General features: G+C 38.4%; 1 protein-coding gene across 3 annotated transcripts in view; it reads right to left on the bottom strand.

The window, feature by feature from the left end:
- Positions 1 to 18275, bottom strand: part of trappc8 (trafficking protein particle complex subunit 8) — a 37641-nt gene continuing 19366 nt past the window's right edge. For 2 of the 3 annotated variants that reach the window (XM_053488812.1, XM_053488814.1), the window contains 19 exons: positions 18070 to 18175; positions 17737 to 17868; positions 15913 to 16137; positions 14098 to 14206; positions 13368 to 13562; positions 12720 to 12883; positions 12538 to 12612; positions 12323 to 12422; positions 11586 to 11737; positions 10990 to 11423; positions 10702 to 10870; positions 10446 to 10542; positions 8604 to 8672; positions 6475 to 6527; positions 6087 to 6290; positions 5291 to 5392; positions 4011 to 4153; positions 1309 to 1398; positions 1 to 1151 (listed from right to left, as the gene is read on the bottom strand). In XM_053488812.1, coding sequence (XP_053344787.1) covers positions 917 to 1151; positions 1309 to 1398; positions 4011 to 4153; positions 5291 to 5392; positions 6087 to 6290; positions 6475 to 6527; positions 8604 to 8672; positions 10446 to 10542; positions 10702 to 10870; positions 10990 to 11423; positions 11586 to 11737; positions 12323 to 12422; positions 12538 to 12612; positions 12720 to 12883; positions 13368 to 13562; positions 14098 to 14206; positions 15913 to 16137; positions 17737 to 17868; positions 18070 to 18175 — 2854 coding nt within the window. In that variant the 3' untranslated portion in view covers positions 1 to 916. The remainder of the gene's footprint in view (positions 1152 to 1308; positions 1399 to 4010; positions 4154 to 5290; positions 5393 to 6086; positions 6291 to 6474; positions 6528 to 8603; positions 8673 to 10445; positions 10543 to 10701; positions 10871 to 10989; positions 11424 to 11585; positions 11738 to 12322; positions 12423 to 12537; positions 12613 to 12719; positions 12884 to 13367; positions 13563 to 14097; positions 14207 to 15912; positions 16138 to 17736; positions 17869 to 18069; positions 18176 to 18275) is intronic. The other variant, XM_053488813.1, reaches the window with a different exon arrangement.

Genomic DNA, 18275 nt, shown 5'->3' with positions numbered 1-18275 from the left:
ATTTGGTTACATTTTATTCTATTTACAGTCATTTGTTTGTTATAAATATAATACATCATTTTTATCTGAAAAGCAATCACATAGATACATTAAATAACAGTTTAATAAGGGTGAGACAGGCGGAAATAGGGTGAAAATAACTGATTGGAAAAGAAAAGAAAATGACATTTTCTGTGAAATCAGCCCAGTCCAGCCAATTCATACACACACATGCGCGCACACAGTATTCCACAGGATGTGACAGTACTGCAGAGGCCTACACGTGCCACAGCTTTCTTGTTGGGTCTTCCAGATGCCATTGGCACGTCACTGGCTTTAAAAGCTTGTACAGTCTGCTCACTGAATATGAAATGTGTCACGGTCTGTTAGGCAGAGAAAACAGGTCCTGCAGCAGGTTATATATTTAATTATGCAGCTTCAAGATTCCACATGGAGCAAAGTCTTTGTTACTGCAGAAATAAAGCATTGTGCCTGAAACACTGGCAGGAGGCAAGACTGGACACCCTTTTATTTAACAACACCCATGCACGCGCACAATCAAACTCTTACAGGTTTAGACTTAAGTGTTGATTTGGGTAAATAAAATTGACTTCATAAAATAAAAAAAAAGCTGATATGAGAAATTTTCTTGGGAAACACGGAAAAAAAAAATCTTATGTTTCAAATCCATATTTTTGTGTTTAAGACAAAATCACCTATAGATATGTTGGTCTTTATCATCTCTCCAGAGATTACGATAATGTCAGATGCAGGACTGCATTTAATGTTTAACCTCTGTATTCTGTTGTCCCTCCAAATGTAGTTTTTGAGTTCTTCTTAAACAAGGAGTAGAAAACTGCCGCAGTTTAAAAGAGAATTGTCGCTGGATGGTGCCGAGCTGAGGTGGAGCAGCAGCAGACCTGCACCGATGACTGGCTCACACGCTGTTAATGATGATGAGAGCCGGCATTGCGCTCTGCTGGCTGGTTTCACACATTGTGCCTGACTCTGCAAGCTTGGCGAAGACCCGCGGAGTTCCCAAATTATAAACGCCTCCCTGGAAGAAGCAGGCCTTCAGCGAGAGCTGGTGCACTTCCTGTGCCCGTAGCTGCAGCTTGTACTGGGTCTGCCCCAGCCATGTAAACGCACCATGCACCTCTAGTGACTCGGGGCTAACAAGCAGACAAAAGGCAAATAGTTAGAACACACACACAACTGGAAAAATAAATAAATAATAATAAAAAAAAACACTACAATGAGCTGGTAATTTGTCTTAATTAGAAACTAAAAAGAAAAAAAAAAACGCAGATGGAAGTTAGCCTTGGTCACCTTGTTGTTTTCTGGCGCAGGTCAATAATGACATCCACCTGAGCCAAGGAACAGTTCGACAGAGTCAAAGTAACTGGTACCATGCACAAGCTGAGGGAAGACAGATAAAGAAGCAGATTGAGAAAGAAACATAATTGAGAAGAAACAAAAACAGCTTGTTCACCTTACATTCCTTTTTATACAGTTTGTATAAGGTTTTTGACATTGTGTGAACTCCGTCATATGACCATAAAACAACCCGTTGCTGCACTTCACTATTTCTTTTATGGTTATTCTTCCTATACTGTAGCTCAATGGAATCCTATTGTTTAATATGCAGATTATCATCTCTGTGTCTCCATTTGACTAATTCTACACCAGATACATGGAAAGTCCCTATGTACTTTGGCAACAGATGTACTTGACAGAAGGCATGTGGCTAAAAATACTTAAATACAGTGAAGCCTCGGATTACGAGTAACGCGGTTTACGAGTGTTCCGCAAGACGAGCAACAATTTTTAATATTTTTTTACTTGAAAAACGAGCATTGTCTTAGTTTATGAGCACCGAGTATCATGTTTCACGCATGCGCTTCTTGTTTTAACACCGAGCGTCACGTCATCACAAGTGAGCCAACGGTTTTTCTCTCTCTTGCAGCGGTAATCGTCTCTCCTGCTGGGTGAATACACACACAAAACGGTCTCTTCGTTAATGTGTGCGCGCGTGCGCGCATGCACATTACACACACACACAGCGCGCGCGCGCACACATTAACGAAGAGACCGTTTTTAAAACCGTTTAAAAATTAGCAAGGAACATTGCTAGTCACACTCACGTGAGCGCATACTAACGGGATCACTACTGTAAAGTACAACAACATACAAAAAAAATAAATAAATAAACGGCTCCTCACCTTTGAAAACAGTCGTGACAGAGAAGAGTTTGTGTGTTTGTTTGGCAACCTGAGAGGAGGGGAGCTGTAAAGCCGAGACCTATTGTCTCCCCTGCTGGGTCTTAGTGCTTGCAGTGTTTTTGAGTGTGTGTGTGTTCGTGTCTGTGTAAGGCAGAGAGTTTGTGTTTGTTTGGCAACCTGAGAAAATGGGGCTGTAAACGCGAGCGAGCCCCCCTTCACGTGCACAAATTTTGTTGAGTGTCACGTGCACAAACGAAAACACTTATCTGTCGGGATTTATTTTTAAATTTTTTTAAGGTAAAGTACAGGTTAATTTGTTTTATTATTACTTTATATTTTGTATTCATTATATTCATGCATTAATTTTGCCCGCTTCCGGAACAAATTAAGCTCAAAATCCGAGGTTCCACTGTACTCTGTCTATCCTGTAAATAAACTAGACAGGACGTCACACATAATGCGTCCCTCTCTCCTGGTTCAGCAACATGTTGAGTTGGCCGTTAAATGCATCATGGTGAGGTGGACACAATAATTGTTCTACCTTTAATTTATATTATACTTTACCACTTGTAATCTACAGACTTGTGAAGGTCATGCATTTTCCTACAAAATCTTAGAATAAACTGATCAGCCATAACATTATGACCAGGTGAACTGGTGACAAGACCACGTACACCCTAGACCAAATAATATTGGGACCAAAGGCCAGCCCATCTGGTCCGATCCCACAGTGCTGTAAAAAAATATTTGCAGCAGGACAATGATCCAAAACACACAGTTAAGTTTACCTTTAAATGTCTTAAATTCAATAAATACATTTTAAAAAATGAGTGGCATAGTCAAAGTCCAAACTTAAATCTGATTGAGATGTTATGGCATGACCTTAAACAGGCTGTTCAATTTTTGCTGAATTAAAACAAGTTATTAGGTTTTATGGGCAATTACTTCCTCCACCCCCTGATAGGGCCAGGTAGGTTTGGAAAGATTTTTTTCCCTTAATAAATGAAATCAACTGCATTTTGAATTTACTCAGATTATTTTGTGTAATTTTAACACAAGGAGTAGTTATGATACAATTTGTTTGATGTTCTGAATCATCGTGTGAACCATGAAAAAAAAAAAAATCTAAATGGGGCAAACACTTCACAGCACTGTAGGTGATTCGAGTCATTTCGGCCAGATACTCGTTTAGCCAAATGATCTCTACTGTATACGACCACAGGACATTATGCATTGTGAATATAGGAACTGAAAAAAGAAACCCATTAGTTGTTCTCTAACTGTGTATCAAACTGCTTGTCAAATTACACACCAAAAGTTCTCTAAAAGCTCCTGTTCATTTTCTCTCATTTAGCTGAGCTTTGAAAAGATTTCAACAAAAGCTTGTCATGAAAACCACAAATTAACGAGACTTTGGTTAAAGCCTTTATAGTACTAAGGCATGTTCATGTTTGAGCTATTGCATTTACAGTTCTCTTTTTTTTTTAGTCTTCCTATTATACATAAATAACAGTAAAGGAGAGGAAGAAAGAACTAAAACAGTAAACTAAGTGCTTGTGATGCATCTCTATGTGTTGCATAGTCTAAGGCTGATTCATCTCTGAATTAACTGGTCAGTTGCTAAGAGCATTGACCTTTAACTATCTTTTAGTCTCCAGTTATCATGCTATACTCTATTATTTAGTTAGAGGCCATAAATATACAACAACATTTATATCACCTCCTGGTCATTTTAATGAATAGGCCATTTTCACACACACATGTTATTTTGTACAGATAATTAGTTTCAAGAGTGGGCATGCACGAGACCTTTTCTGTGGAAAGGGGTGGTCATAGGACTCGGGGTAGTGCAGACAGGTCTTGATGAGATGAGAAAGCTGTTCCAGGGAGGGTTTGCTGATAGGAGGTGGAGGATCAGGCTTGAACTTTAACAGCACCATCTCCTGTGTTTCCTGCCAAAAAGGAGAGATTAATATGGCGTACTTTTGTCTTGCTTTGTCACAGATGCTTCCATAGAGATGGAGGGTAGATGCAGTTTAGAGTGTGCGTGTGTGTGAGAAACAAGTGAGCAACACCTGGATTTGTCTGTAAGAAAACACTCTCTCATGTAAAGGAGTTCAACGATGAGCGTCTATGGCCAGGGTTGCTATGCAACAGAGTATTAAAAAAAGAACCAAATATAATCTGTTCCAGAAGGCCAATGGCTGACTGAATTACTTAGAGCTACCATTAAACAGGAAAGCAAGGAAGTAATACTCAAAAATAAAATAAAAACCAATGTGCAATTTGCTTGATGCTGTAAATTCTCCTGTAGTGTATTCATGCATGACCATCAAAGATGCAAACAAGGTAATATTAATACTCCTTAAACTAAAAAAAAAAAAAAAAAAAAAAAAAAAAAAAAGACATGAGCAACAGTATCTAACCATAATTTTACATTATGAAACTATTTTACTAGTTGTAGTTTGAGTTCCAAAATTTAGAGCAGAAGGAAGTCTGTGATTTTTTTTCACCTCAAAGAGATGATTAGAAATTCCTTACAGTGTGATTAAGGTGACCTTTTCTCTATGATGAGGTGCATTTGGTCTTGAACAAGGTGCATCTTTCTTGTTTTTGATCACTTGCTCTTCTGCACACAAACAATCCAATGCACCTGTACTGTCTGTACTATATGTGTACAAACAGCAAATAAAATCTCTTGAATCTTGAATCTATCATATCATTCTGAGTAAACTCTAAGAGACCATTGTGTGTGAAAATTACTTTAAATCAGCAGTAACGGAAATACTCGAACATGCTCATCTGGCATCAACAATTATGCCGTTTTTTTTACACTGTTGGTTGATGTGAACGTTATCTAAAGCTGCTGGTCTGTATCTGCAGGATCTTATGCATTTTGCTACTGCCACATGATTAACTGATTACATAACTGCAAAAATGAGTCAGCATACAGGTGTTCCTAACAAAGTACTCAGTGTGGGTACATCGCCATCATGACATTGGCCTCCGAAATGCAATTAGTAATTGCTTTTAATGAATTGATAATGAGCCAACGGGAGCAAAAATTGTTAATTATTTAAAAAAGATACCTCTTTCTGTGCAAGTGAACATGCCTCCTTGCCAATGGATTGCAAAGCAACATGGAGTTGTCCTTCTAGAATAAGCTGCTTGTTGTCCTCCACAACATACGCCTGCAAAAACAGAAGAACAAGACATTAGAAACGGTCATTTCAACATATGATGTACTAGTATACTATTAGTATATTATATTAGTATATTTCTCAACCTCTTTATTAGGAACACCTGTACACCTACATATTCATACAATTTTCTAATCAGCTAGAGAAGGGCAGCATCCTCAGAAAATATTTCCAATGTGGCATGATTGCTGGTGCCAGAAGGGCTATTTTTTTGTAAATGAGAAAGATCAACTAAGAATGGCCAGACTGATTTAAGGACTCAGTAACATGTTGATCTTTTAGATGGATGAGCTATGAATGCAAAAGACTATGCCTGGTTTTCACCCATTAACATAGAACAAAAGGATTAAGCGGCAATGGGCACTGGCTCACCAAAACTAGACAAAAAAAACAAAAAAACATAGACCAGTCTGATAAAATTTTATCTGTTTTTGCTGTGGTATACATATGGTAAGGTCAGAAATTGGCATCAACAGCATGAATCTGTGGGTCCAACCTGACATGTGTCAACAGTCCAAGCTGGTGGAGGTGGTGTAACACAAAAGCTGTTTTGAAAGCCAAGCGAGGCCCTACCCAGGGCATTAGCAAAGTGTTCCTAATAAACTGCTCAGTGCCTGTTTATGGGAACAAATACTACCAAACAAATTAAGTAAATATTTATAAAGTTTCATTGAGTTGATGATACCTTCCAAAGCACGATGATGTCGAGCTCCACTTCACTGCATTTCCGAATGACACTCGTAATGCTGTCATCCGTCCAGCCGGCAGGTGTGAGGCTCTGCCTCCTCATGTTCGTGGATCCACCTGGACATACGCCTCCTTTCCGGGGCTCAGGGGGCGGACCCCTCCGAAAAAAGAAGTCTGCACATGGAGTCATAGAACTAACGATCTATGAGTGGGTAAAAAAAAAAAAAAAAAAAAAGGGAGAAAAAACAGATGCATAAGACTAAGAAAATCAAATAAAGTTTTCGAGTTTTCAACTGCAAGTCTTGATGCAATACAACTGAATAAACAAAACTGATTTGTATTATGATTATTAGGATAGGATGTAGTAAAAGAGAGTAATAAGTTACCTGTTCATTGCCAAGGTTTAGGTCAGCAAATGTATACTTCTCTACTGAGGTAGCTGAAAAAAAAAAAACAACATAGAAAATTCTGAATAAAAAAGGCTCAAATTGCTCCAAAGCCAAGTCTGACACAAAACACACACACACCTACACACACACATGAGTGACACATCAAATTAGCCTGTGGGTGGAATTTTGCGACACATCATTCAAAAAGCAGCTGTCTAGCCATCTTTTCCATGGATAATGCTACAGAAGAATTATATTTTTAGGCAGTTTAATTGGTGCAAACAAATCTGCAATGCGCACATGAATCGAGTGAGCTGAGAGAGAGGGAAGAGTAATGTGCAGCATACTGTACATCATGAAATACACAGTGCAAAGATTGTATTGAAATTTTTTTAACTTTGAAGGACAATAAATTACAGAATGGGGTATGTCACTTAGCAGGGAGGGAAGCATATAATGTATTTTTTTAAACAAAGAATAGACTGAAAAAAGGGTTTAAAAGGCTGGAAAGATACGAGACAGTTAGACCAATGCGTGGTGGCAATGCAACTTACCGGATGCCAAATTGCAATAAAACAGGAAACAAAAAAAAACAAAGCAAAAAAAAAAAAAAAAATCATTAGCTACAGAGATCAAAAAAGGAAATGAATTTGGTACATGTCTTCACCAGACATGGGCACTTGAGTCACCTAAAAAATAGACTTCAGACTTGCAACTCGTACCTTATGACAGCAGACTTGGACTTGTGAACTATCGGTAACACCTGAACAATCATTAAGATTCCCATGGCGTATATGAAAGTTACAGAAATAGAATAGAATTTCTATTTCTGTTTCTGGGGTTTAATGATGTTGAATATTAAAATGAGCAACATGAGCTGGAAATGCCTTGTTGATTAGAGTGGTCAGAGAAACATGGAAAAAAAACCTCAAACAGCAGAAGAGACCACTTCTGCTCAAGAATAAGAAGCTAAGGCTGCAAACTTTATCAAACAGAACATTATATATATATTTTTCTAATCTGTAAATTGGAAACTGACACGGTTCAGTAGTTCTATGCCTACTGTAACCTCAGGCTAAAAGAATAACAACAAAAGTGAAACTTGGACTTCATTGCTTCTTTATGTGTACACAATTGTGTATAAAACAAAATGATACAAAGTTCCATACTTTAGATACGTTTTTCAGCCCTTTTTCCTATAAAAAGTAAGGGGTGTTCAAGTCAAACACAGTGCTTTAAGCGAAATTCGGTGCAACCATCCTAGTGCAATCATAGTTAACAGTGTATTCTGACAAAACTTCCTGTGAATAAAAGCGTAAAACTAATTCCGAGAAGACCTCAAGCACAGTACAGTGATGAGGCGGTACATTGTACAAAACATAAAAGGGTGCAGACATTTTAAAGAAGACCATATGTTTGTAAACTGCGATCCAGAGCCCACTGCAGTCGTTCCCGTGAACATTCAGCGAGTGTATCGCCTGATCCCTAAAAAATTGACAGGTAACTTGTCCGCAGACAGATCTACCTGTAGGAATTGTACTCGCAATCATTTACCAACACCACTTGCACATTGCAGGAACTCAGCTGGGAGTTATTGTCATATCCCTCATATAGTCCTGACCCCCTCCAAGCCATGTCCACACAACTTTTAAAAAAATAATTAAAGGAGTTCCTGGGAGGCCAGTGTTTCAGATGTGAAACAGGCAGTCCAATCATGGCTAGGACATACTAAGAAAAGTTTCTACTTTGATGGTATCTAAGCACTAGTGAAACACTGGAATAGGTGCATTAGTCACTATAGAAAGGATGGGTTTTATGTGAACGTTAACAAACTCGGGACCTGTATCTGCAAAATCTAATGCATGTGCTGCTGCCACATGATTGGCAGATTAGATAAATGCATAAATGTAAAAGTTTACTTAATAAAATAAATGAGTGTTGACTGTCTGAAGCTTAGAGCTAGTACCACTGATTAACAGATGACTTGGGCTGATGGGCACGCAGGTGAAATTAGAATGAGTACTAAATATCAACGTGAAATGAGTAGGCTTGCACATTTTAACATTGATGAACAGTAATTATGTGATAGCTTAAAGTTAATTGCTGTGCATGTGGGCATCTCTCACCTTCCTGTGTTCTGCATCTAGTCGCCCTGAAGCACAACTTCCCCCTCTCTCTGCTGCCAAGCTTAGAGTCTGCAAATGGAAATCAAATCATAAAATGCGGTTAAATCTACTCAAAAAAAAAGTTCTTAAAAATGTTTCCACAGAACTTGCCTTTCATGCCTTTTGATTCTCAAATTTTTTTTTTGACTTGTATAATATTAAATAAAGAAATATTGAAGTGGACAATCTAATTTTTCCAAAAAACAAAAAACAAAAAACAACCTTCACTTACATTCCAGATAAAACAAAAGCAGAAATACTTATGTGCAAAGATGTATGACGTGTAATATCTCATGGCCACAGACTTGTTTAATAAAAGCCCAAACGTTTCAACACCCACACTCGACTTTATATTCTCTATTAGGTTTCTAAACCAAATATTGAAGTATGAAAATGCCATGGGTATGTACTGAGTAAAGCCCTGAGTAAACCAGAGTGCCCACAATTTCAATTATACTTTCAACAACTCCATCTTTTTTTGTAATAATGTGTAATATTACAATTGATCATGTTGTGTTGCTTTACTGGTTCAATTTTGCCATTCGATCAAGATGGTCATGAAGACATGGGTACGAAAAAAACTCTAATTCAGCTACCTAAACCTTCTTAAAATTCAATGCCACTAATTCCTGATTTTTATTTTTAAGACACATACTAGAAATCATTAAGAGATTTAAAAACTCATTGGCTTACAGATCTCAGAACATGGTAAATGCATGAGCAACACAAGTAGGTATTTTTCATTCTTATTTCCACCTAAAAAATGAAGCACAAGCACTTTTGTCAATGATTACTGCTGGTTCATTGTCTGCTGCGGTGAAATAAACGTTTGCGAGGCCATTTTAGAACAATGTGAGATGCAGAGGTAATCATTTTCTCCTTGTTTCTTTTTAGGAAACTGACAATGTTCTGTACGTGATTCCTGTTGTTACAACAGGTCTAAAATAATAATATAATAATAAAGGACCAAACTCTTGAGCAATAGCTGTCTTGAGCAATAGCCCCTAATATCCCATAAGAAATACCGCTTGAAAACAGATTTTAAACCTTAGGCAATCCACTTTGCACATAATAGCAACATACAAGGACTTTGTCTTGAGTGCAATGGATCTTAGTCTGCTTTCTGGAACTGTTTTCTAAGATTTCTGACAAACACAGAAGGTGGGTCTTATGTTTAAGAGAAGACTCAATGCTGTTAAATTTAGGAGTAATTATAATTTATAATTACTAAATGCAGGTGTGTTAATAATTGTGGCATGTCCTAGTCCAAAAAAAAAAAAAAGCCTGAGGGGAAATTAGTTTTCTCTCTGAATTTATTTAGTTCAATTTAGATTGGATTTCTCTCTTTTAAAGAAATATAAATTAAAAATAAAGCAACTTTACCAAAATTGTAGAGCTTTCCTAAAATGTACAAGTGGTGCCAATAATTGTCAAGTACTGTATTTCAGGTATATTTTTCAATTATTATTTCCTTTAAGTTTTATTATTGGCTTGTATGCTTTTTAACAGTTTATTTATATTGTAATTTTAAACCTATTGCAATATCAAAACCAAAATTTCTAATCGTATTCAAGTATAATAAATGACCAGACCAAGTATCAGGACATGTCACGAGAGCAGAATGTGGGAGTGACAGTTAGGTGTTTAGTTTATACCAGCAGTCCAGATTCAAACCAATCTGCTCAAGCTTTAAATCTTGCACAAAATAACAATATAAAATATGTTCCTCTGCACATTTTTATGGCAAGTCAAAGTGCAAGACAGATCTGGTTATAAAGAAAAAGGCTTGTACATGACGCAGACCTTTGTCTCCAGCTGGATTGATGCACTTGTGTAGCCTCCACTGTCTGCTGCTGCTGGACACCTGCACTATGTGGAACTCGCGGACGCCGGCTTCACTCTGTATGTAGGACAGTGTTGTTTAGCATCTTGCACATAATATGTGACGTTTGTTGATGTGTACCTTTTTGGTGATGGGATGTTCAATCAAAACTGTGATGTCGATTTAAAATGAAAAGGGAAGCTGAAAAATTTAAACTGGCTGTTGAAAGGTGCATACAGTGTTGATGTTTTCCACGTCCACAAACACCAGCATGCTTCCGCAGCGCTCCTCCTCGTTTTCCTCTCTCTTGACTTTGCCTGGCAGTGTGTTACTGCGACACGCCGTCACTCTGGCACTCAGGGAACGACTTGCACAGATGAAGGCTGTGTGCCGCAGCACCCGGTGACTGCGAATGAAAAAGAGATGCGTGAGAGACAGATTGAAAAGATTTCATTCAACACTGTAAACTCCAAGCCATTTTCATTTTTTTCCTAAATTAAATTCACTAAAAAGCCTTGTAGGTACCTGAGTTTTGCGTTTTTCTCCACACTCTCATAATAAAACAGGAAGTGGATCTCGTGGACACCCTCTCGGTCAGGTCCTCTGAGCCACAGAGGTATCTGCAGTGCCTCACCCGGACCTAGAACTCCCCCTGTTAAGGAAATCTCAGCTACTGTGGGCCGATCATCCCCAGTCACGCCAAACGATGAAGGAGACACCAGTGTCACTGCAGCCACAGACTGAGACGTGACCATTGTCTTGTAGGCGGAGCAGTGTTCAGCAGCAGTTGGGGTCACTGGTGTGAGGTCAGAGGTTGCACTCCCGAACGTGAAGAACTCTGGATGAGTGGACACCACCCGCAAGCCAGTGAGGGGAACGCCACTCACGTTGACGAACTCCACCCATGCTTTTCTGATCTCGCCGCACAGCAACCCGGTGGGGAAGTTAATGAAAAACACCTGGGACGAGAAAACAGAGAAAAAAAAAATCAATAAAAATATTGCTAAGAGCTCCTATAATAGCTGCCCGAAAGCTGCAGGGTGAATGTGGCTTAAGGCTGCAAACAAGACTAAAGCTGTAAAGGATTAAAGGCTGCTGCTGTGCTACTCAGTCACACAGACCTCCAGCAGAGGCATTGGAGAAGTGATGATAGGTTCAAGCCGACGGTCTGATCCGTGCCGGACAGAGGTCTTCTCCTCTTTGGTCATGTTCAGTCTCGGGCCCTGGATTTCCAGATCCTGCCTCCCACGGACACACATCGAACGACTGGCTGCTGAGCACAGGAAAGGAACAACAATGCACTGAAACGGATACTCAAGTAGAAACAAAGTCAGAGTAACTCGACAAAGCAAGGTAAAATAATGAATATTAAAAAAATAAAAAAAAAGTTAAAATGATGTAATCAAACATTAATCTGACACTGCACATGCGCCATAATACAAATAAGAGCATAATGTGAAAAGGTGATGCATCGAGTAACTACACTTCCACAGAACAGAAATTAAAAATAAATATATGGCAAATTTTTAAGAGATTGCAAAAGTGACATTTCAGTCAATTTTAGACATACAGATTTGTCTCCCAGTGAGAACACATGAAAAACAAAATGTTCTTTTAAAGCTACAGACACTCTAATAGCACAACCGGGAAACAAGTGAAAGAAGGAAAAATCAAGCATGCACGCCAGGATGCACAATCTGAGCTGTATTTCAGTTGGAAAATTAACAGGCACCCTAAGTAGAGAACTCTAATTCCAAAGCAAACTTGTTTAAAAATGAGTATAAGGTTTGACCTTTTAAAGGTCATAACTGCTGAATGTGAGGATGAGTGTACTTTGGAGTGTCACAGAGTTCGATACCTTCCCCGGGGATGTTGTCGTCCTCACCAGTGCTCAGGTTGTAGACCACACCGAGTACATGCAGCTCTCCTGTTTTATGAGGAAGCAACTTCAGCCGAGCCTGATGTGGGGGAAAACAAAAACAAAAATAAAGACATTTAAGCTAATCCACTAAACAAACACAGGAAGAATGAAAAGAAACTATAAAAGAAGAAAGGAGGAATGATAGTCCTTACCACTTTGGTTTCTTCAGGACTCATAGTGAACTCTGGAATGACTTCAGTGCTGATAAGGTCATTGAGTGCTGTAACCTGCAACAAATAAACAAACCACATTTAAGACAGGAAGTACAAATCAAAGACTAATCACAACTTTAGACTTTATTTCTTTAGCCTGGACAAGCTTTGGACTTTCTTACTTTGCTTGTTGTTGCCTCCTTTTCATTAGAAATGGTTTCACCAGCTGCGCCTCCTTGAGGCCCAGAGAAGTCCTTCGGTGTGAACTTCCACAGTACAGACAGGTCTGACAAAGCCAGTGCAACCTTTAGAGGATTTCTGAACACCACCTCCACGATAACGGGCTCTGCACAACATAATGAATCAAGTTCTCAGTGAGATGTATGCTATGGATTTGCACAGACGCAACACGTGAAAACTTAATGCTTAAAAAGGTTGCTTGGGTCATTCCACTTCAACATTATAGCCATCATTGCCTCTTTTTTTTTTATCATCATAAAGATTTCCAATGGCAGTAAATGTGTGACTGGACCATGACTAATTATTGTATCCAAAGGTTTAAGAAATAAAGACATACACAAAACATGAATAATCCAGCCATTAAATTAACTAAAATCCTCTGCAACATCTTTGCATATACAAACCTAAGAAAGAAAAATATAGACTTTACAAATACTAAGTTGCTGGTACCTAAACACATCTTGAAAGTTTCTGTACCTGTTTGTGTTCATGGTTAATAAAGCTGGAAATCATGCTGTAGGATGTTAGGGATGTTGTGAAACAAACATTAAAACTCTCACTGGTGCCAAGAGATATGAGAAGAGTCATACCTTCCACTACGGCGAGGGGGTGGCGCAGGTTATCGGTGTGGCTGCTGAGGCAGTACTGCGTTGGCTGGAAGCTGATGGGCACGCTGCCCCTGTTGACCACAGCCACCACTTGCTCTTCCAACTCCACCCACAGCTGTGACTGCTCCCGGTCATATTCCTGATCCAGCCACACGTGGGTAGCTGCTTGCTTCTCCCCTATAGATATAACGAGCACACACAACTGCGATCTCACTCTTAAGCTCCACTTATGAGTTTTAAACAGTCACTTGATTTGAAAAGCAAAACTGTAGCTTATGCATATTTATGCTTCATAATAAAAGTTTTTGTGAAGGTTTGGTCAAGTTCCTATAAATTGTTTAGGAAAAGCTTCAGATTGTGACGCAGTCAGGGTACACAAAACCCCACTGGTGAATGATATTTGACTCTGGTAAAAGACCCCTCCTTTATGTGTAACAAAAATAAACAGTTGGGTATCCATTTTAAATATTTATAGCACTTCAATATTAATGTTTCAAAGGCCTTCCATATCTTGGCTTTTCAAAGAGATTGTGCTTTACGCATGCTCTCCACTCTCAGGTACTGTGACCAAGCTGAGCTCTTTTGGAAAGTGCACTAGGGTAAAATGCTGACTGCAGGTAAGAATTCTCCAAGCAATTTTCATGAATTTGACCACCTAAGCATTCATAGTTGTGTGGCCACAATAGAGCTAGAATATTTGTGCATGCCTTACCCTCTGCAAGTCTGGGGTCATGTCCAAAGAACACACGTGTCTGGGTACAGAGTAAGCAGGGCAGAGGCAGTTGAGGCAGAGAGCTCTCGTTGGACGGCTGACTCGCACTCTGAAAGTAGAGGATGGCTTCAATTATACAAACAAATAGACAGTATTTGCAAAACAATAACTACATTTACACTTTTCATTCTTTCTTCAACATCTTTTCTTGTCTCTAAATTAAAAATCCTGCATCCTTTTCACTTGTGGAATCTATAAACCCAGCTCACCAAACTCTAAGATTTTATCATCGTTAGCTTCAATTAAACTGCATAATGTGGTGGCCAATTCATGTGTGAAAAATGATTCCTTATGCTTCCAGAACCACTCCTTCATAATTTGAAGCCTGGAATACTCCTGTTCCATCAGGAAACACAAAAATCCAGGGTCATTCATTACAATCAGGTAATTAGCCACTGAGTCTAGACCTGGCCAACTGAAGCAAACATAGATCATAACACTACCTACAGAGGCTTGCACAATGAGCACTGTGCATGACTGACTCATTGCTTTATGCACATCCCTTCTTTCCCTGAGACATATCGCTCTGGATTCATTAGACCACATCATTTTTATTTTTTTTTTTAAAGTTTAAAAATTATCATTATGATCCCTAGCAAAATGAAGCCTTTTTTTTGATTAGACTGACTAACAAGGGGTATTCTTATGGCCACACATCATCGTCCTCATCACACTGTGTGTGTATGAAAATGCACTTACTTTCACTATTACATATATATTGACTGTGTTGAAGGTTCAGCACAGGCCTTTCAGGTCCTAATAATGTTTTGGACAGTTCTAAACCCAATTCCAATCATTTAAAATCTCCTTAATTGTTTTCTGGACTTGATGAAGACCAATCATTTGACTCTTTTGAAGTGGTGACTTTGTTCTGGTCATGCAGTATATACCATGATAAAGCTAACGTTATTAATGTGATTTTGTTGATTAACACATCATTTAAATATAATTTGTCTTGATTATAATTTCACCAAAATATTCCTAATATTTTGGTAAAGGGAGCCTTAAAAATGCATTTTACATTACACAGTTTACATTCCTTCAGTAAGGAATTTGTACTATCCTAATACAGTTGCTATGCATAAACAATCTTACATCAGGCAAGAAGATATCTAAAGCCATATGAGCTACACAAATAAGTGACATTTTCCGGTAAAACTTGAACCTCTATTGGAGAACAAGTATGATCTTGAGGTTACTGCAAACCTTAAAATCTGCAAGTTCCCAAGTTTAAGCTCCTATCTCAAACCTACAGAGGTTTATTAAAAAAAAAATATATATATATATATATATATATAAGATTTTATTCCTCACACCTTCCATTGCATTAAATTCCCCTCACACATGACCCTGAAATAGCTGTTGAATTTCTTTCTAAACTGGTTTTGCTGTCAGTGAGTTTAACTTTACCACTGATTTTATAATCTGCATCCAGCCGCTATAAAGATGTGCCAACATCAGCCAACACAATTTACATTTCGTGGTACAAGACAAAATGTTTTCCATTCAGAGTTCATTAATCTTGTTGATCTTCATATCAATTGGCACCCATTGAGCCACTGCTGGCTGAACAAACTCAATTAAGTACATTCAGGTCAAATTAATGTTAACTTAAGACATAACTGATTTCGCTTTTTTTGAACTCAGATTTTCTCCAAGCCACAGCACTGACACGTTTTTCTAAATGTGGCACAATGCTATTACCTACATGCTGTCATTGTACATACTTTTATGTAACAGACATTAACCTCTTACCCCGTACACATAAAGGTACTCCCTGAGGAAGGCGCTCTGCTGTGTGGCGGACTGCTTGCTGTCACCAATGAGAATGTGTCGGAAGGCAGATATAGCGTTTTCGGGCTGGCGCAGAGTGAAGGATTGCCGGCCAATGGTGAAGTTGATGTGATCTTCAGCAAGAGTCCAGCCCTTTCCCTTATATACCTGCATGGCCTGGCAGTAACACCGCAATGCATGTCTCCTCTGTAACTCAGAGAGCAAGAGTAACATGAATGAGGTGAGAAATTATTTCTGAAAATTAGGAAGAATCAATGTGTGTATACACCTTTTCCTACAGTACTATGCAAAAGAAGTCAGTACATGGAAATAACTGCTGAAGTAATCTTGCAAAACCAGTCACAGTGCTTTTGAGGACAGCGTTGCACCTGCTTTTTTTTCATGCATGCAAAACCCAGAAGCTGTTTTTTTTTTTTTTTTTTAATAATATGCTGCTTTCTTTTTTTTAGCCTACAGATATTTTCATGTTTATTTTTTATTTTTTTTGCTGGAATACTAATGTTTGGAAATCAAAAATGTTTTTTTTTTAATGAAGTCATAAAATAAACGTGTATAACAAAGTATGTACCAAGCCCCCCAAATAACCCAACAGTGACTAAGACCTTTGCATAGCATTTTACATTAATTAAAAGGGAATATAATTAAAAAGCCATGTCAATAAAGACACATAAAAATTACTGCTCATACCCTTTTGCACCGACATGGAGGTCAACAGAACAGAACAGTTTTCTTATTACGTGTGTCAATTCCTAATATACCTTGTAAACATAACATTCTGTATTTTAGACTACAGTGGAACCTCGGATTACGAGTAACGTGGTTTACGAGTGTTTTGCAAGACGAGCAACAATTTTTTAATAATTTTTTACTTGAAAAACGAGCATTGTCTTAGTTAACGAGCACCGAGTATCATGTTTCACGCATGTGCTTCTTGTTTTAACAACGAGCGTTAAGTCATCACAAGTGAGCCAACGATTTTTCTCTCTCTTGCAGCAGAATTGTAGGTAATCGTCTCTCCTGCTGGGTGAATACACACACGCGCTGTGTGTGTGCGTGTGTGTGTGTGTAAGATGTGCGTGTGCGCGCGCACACACACATTAACGGAGAGACCGTTTTTAAAACCGTTTAAAAATTAGCAAGAAACATCGCTAGTCACACTCGCGTGAGTGCATACTAACAGGATTACTACTGTAATCCCGTTAGTATGCGATTGTTTTCAAAGGTGAGGAGCTGTTTAATTTGTTTTTTTGTTGTTGTTGTTTTACTTACAGCAGTGATCCTGTTAGTATGCGCTCACGTGAGTGTGACTAGGAATGTTCCTTGCTAATTTTTAAAAGGTTTTAAAAACGGTCTATCCGTTAATGTGTGTGTGTGTGTGTGTGCGAGCACATTTTACACATACACCCTGCGTGCACAAACGAAAACCCTTATCTGTTCGGATTTATTTTTACATTTGTTTTAAGGTAAAGTACAGGTTAATTTGTTTTATTTTTACTTTATATTTTGTATTAATTATATTTATGTATTTATTTTTTAGGGCTGTAGGACAAATAATTTAAGTTTCCATTATTTCCTATGGGAAAATTTAATTTGGTTTACGAGTGTTTTGGAATACGAGCCCACTTCCAGAACGAATTAAGCTCGTAATCCGAGGTTCCACTGTGTATATGTACACTAATACTTTTTAGCTTTTCAAGGTTTCAAGTGCTGGAGACTTTGTTCGTCAATTAATCAACATAACATCTTTCAGCTATGAGCTACTGAGAACAGAAGGCTTGGTCTCACCTGTCCGGCTTTGCTGTAACGATGGCCTGACAGGATCATGTGGAAGGCAAATTTCCTCACCATGGGGCTGCGCATATTAATAAAGCAGTGAGCTGCCTGCTCCAATAAGAGCGCACTCCGCAGATCAGAGTCCTATTGCAGACGAGATGGATTAGTAATGTAAGCAACAGCATCCTCATTATAAGCATTCTGATTAAACCACGAATATGGACTATAATGAATTAAAAGAAAGCGCAAGAAATTAATTGATTAGAAATTCAATCGTTTACAAATACACACAGATTCGTACCTTTAAACACTCTTTAAAAATATTTTTTTAAATAAACCCCTTACCTCACTGGTCATCTTGATGAGGAGAGCTGCAGCTTCGGAGTATTTCCCCTGACTTTTCAGCACCTCAGCACTTAACAGAGCACAGCGCTCAGCCAGGACCATGTTTCTATAAGACAGAGAGATAAAGTATAATACTAAAGAGAAACTATAAAGTTATTTTTATAGAAAACTCTAAAATGCTTCTACTCAAAACAACTTTTTACCTT

The sequence above is a fragment of the Clarias gariepinus genome, chromosome 27 (genome assembly GCF_024256425.1).
Source record: "Clarias gariepinus isolate MV-2021 ecotype Netherlands chromosome 27, CGAR_prim_01v2, whole genome shotgun sequence".
In the NCBI taxonomy this organism is placed as follows: Eukaryota; Metazoa; Chordata; class Actinopteri; order Siluriformes; family Clariidae; genus Clarias; species Clarias gariepinus.
This window is presented reverse-complemented; position numbering and strand designations above follow the sequence as displayed.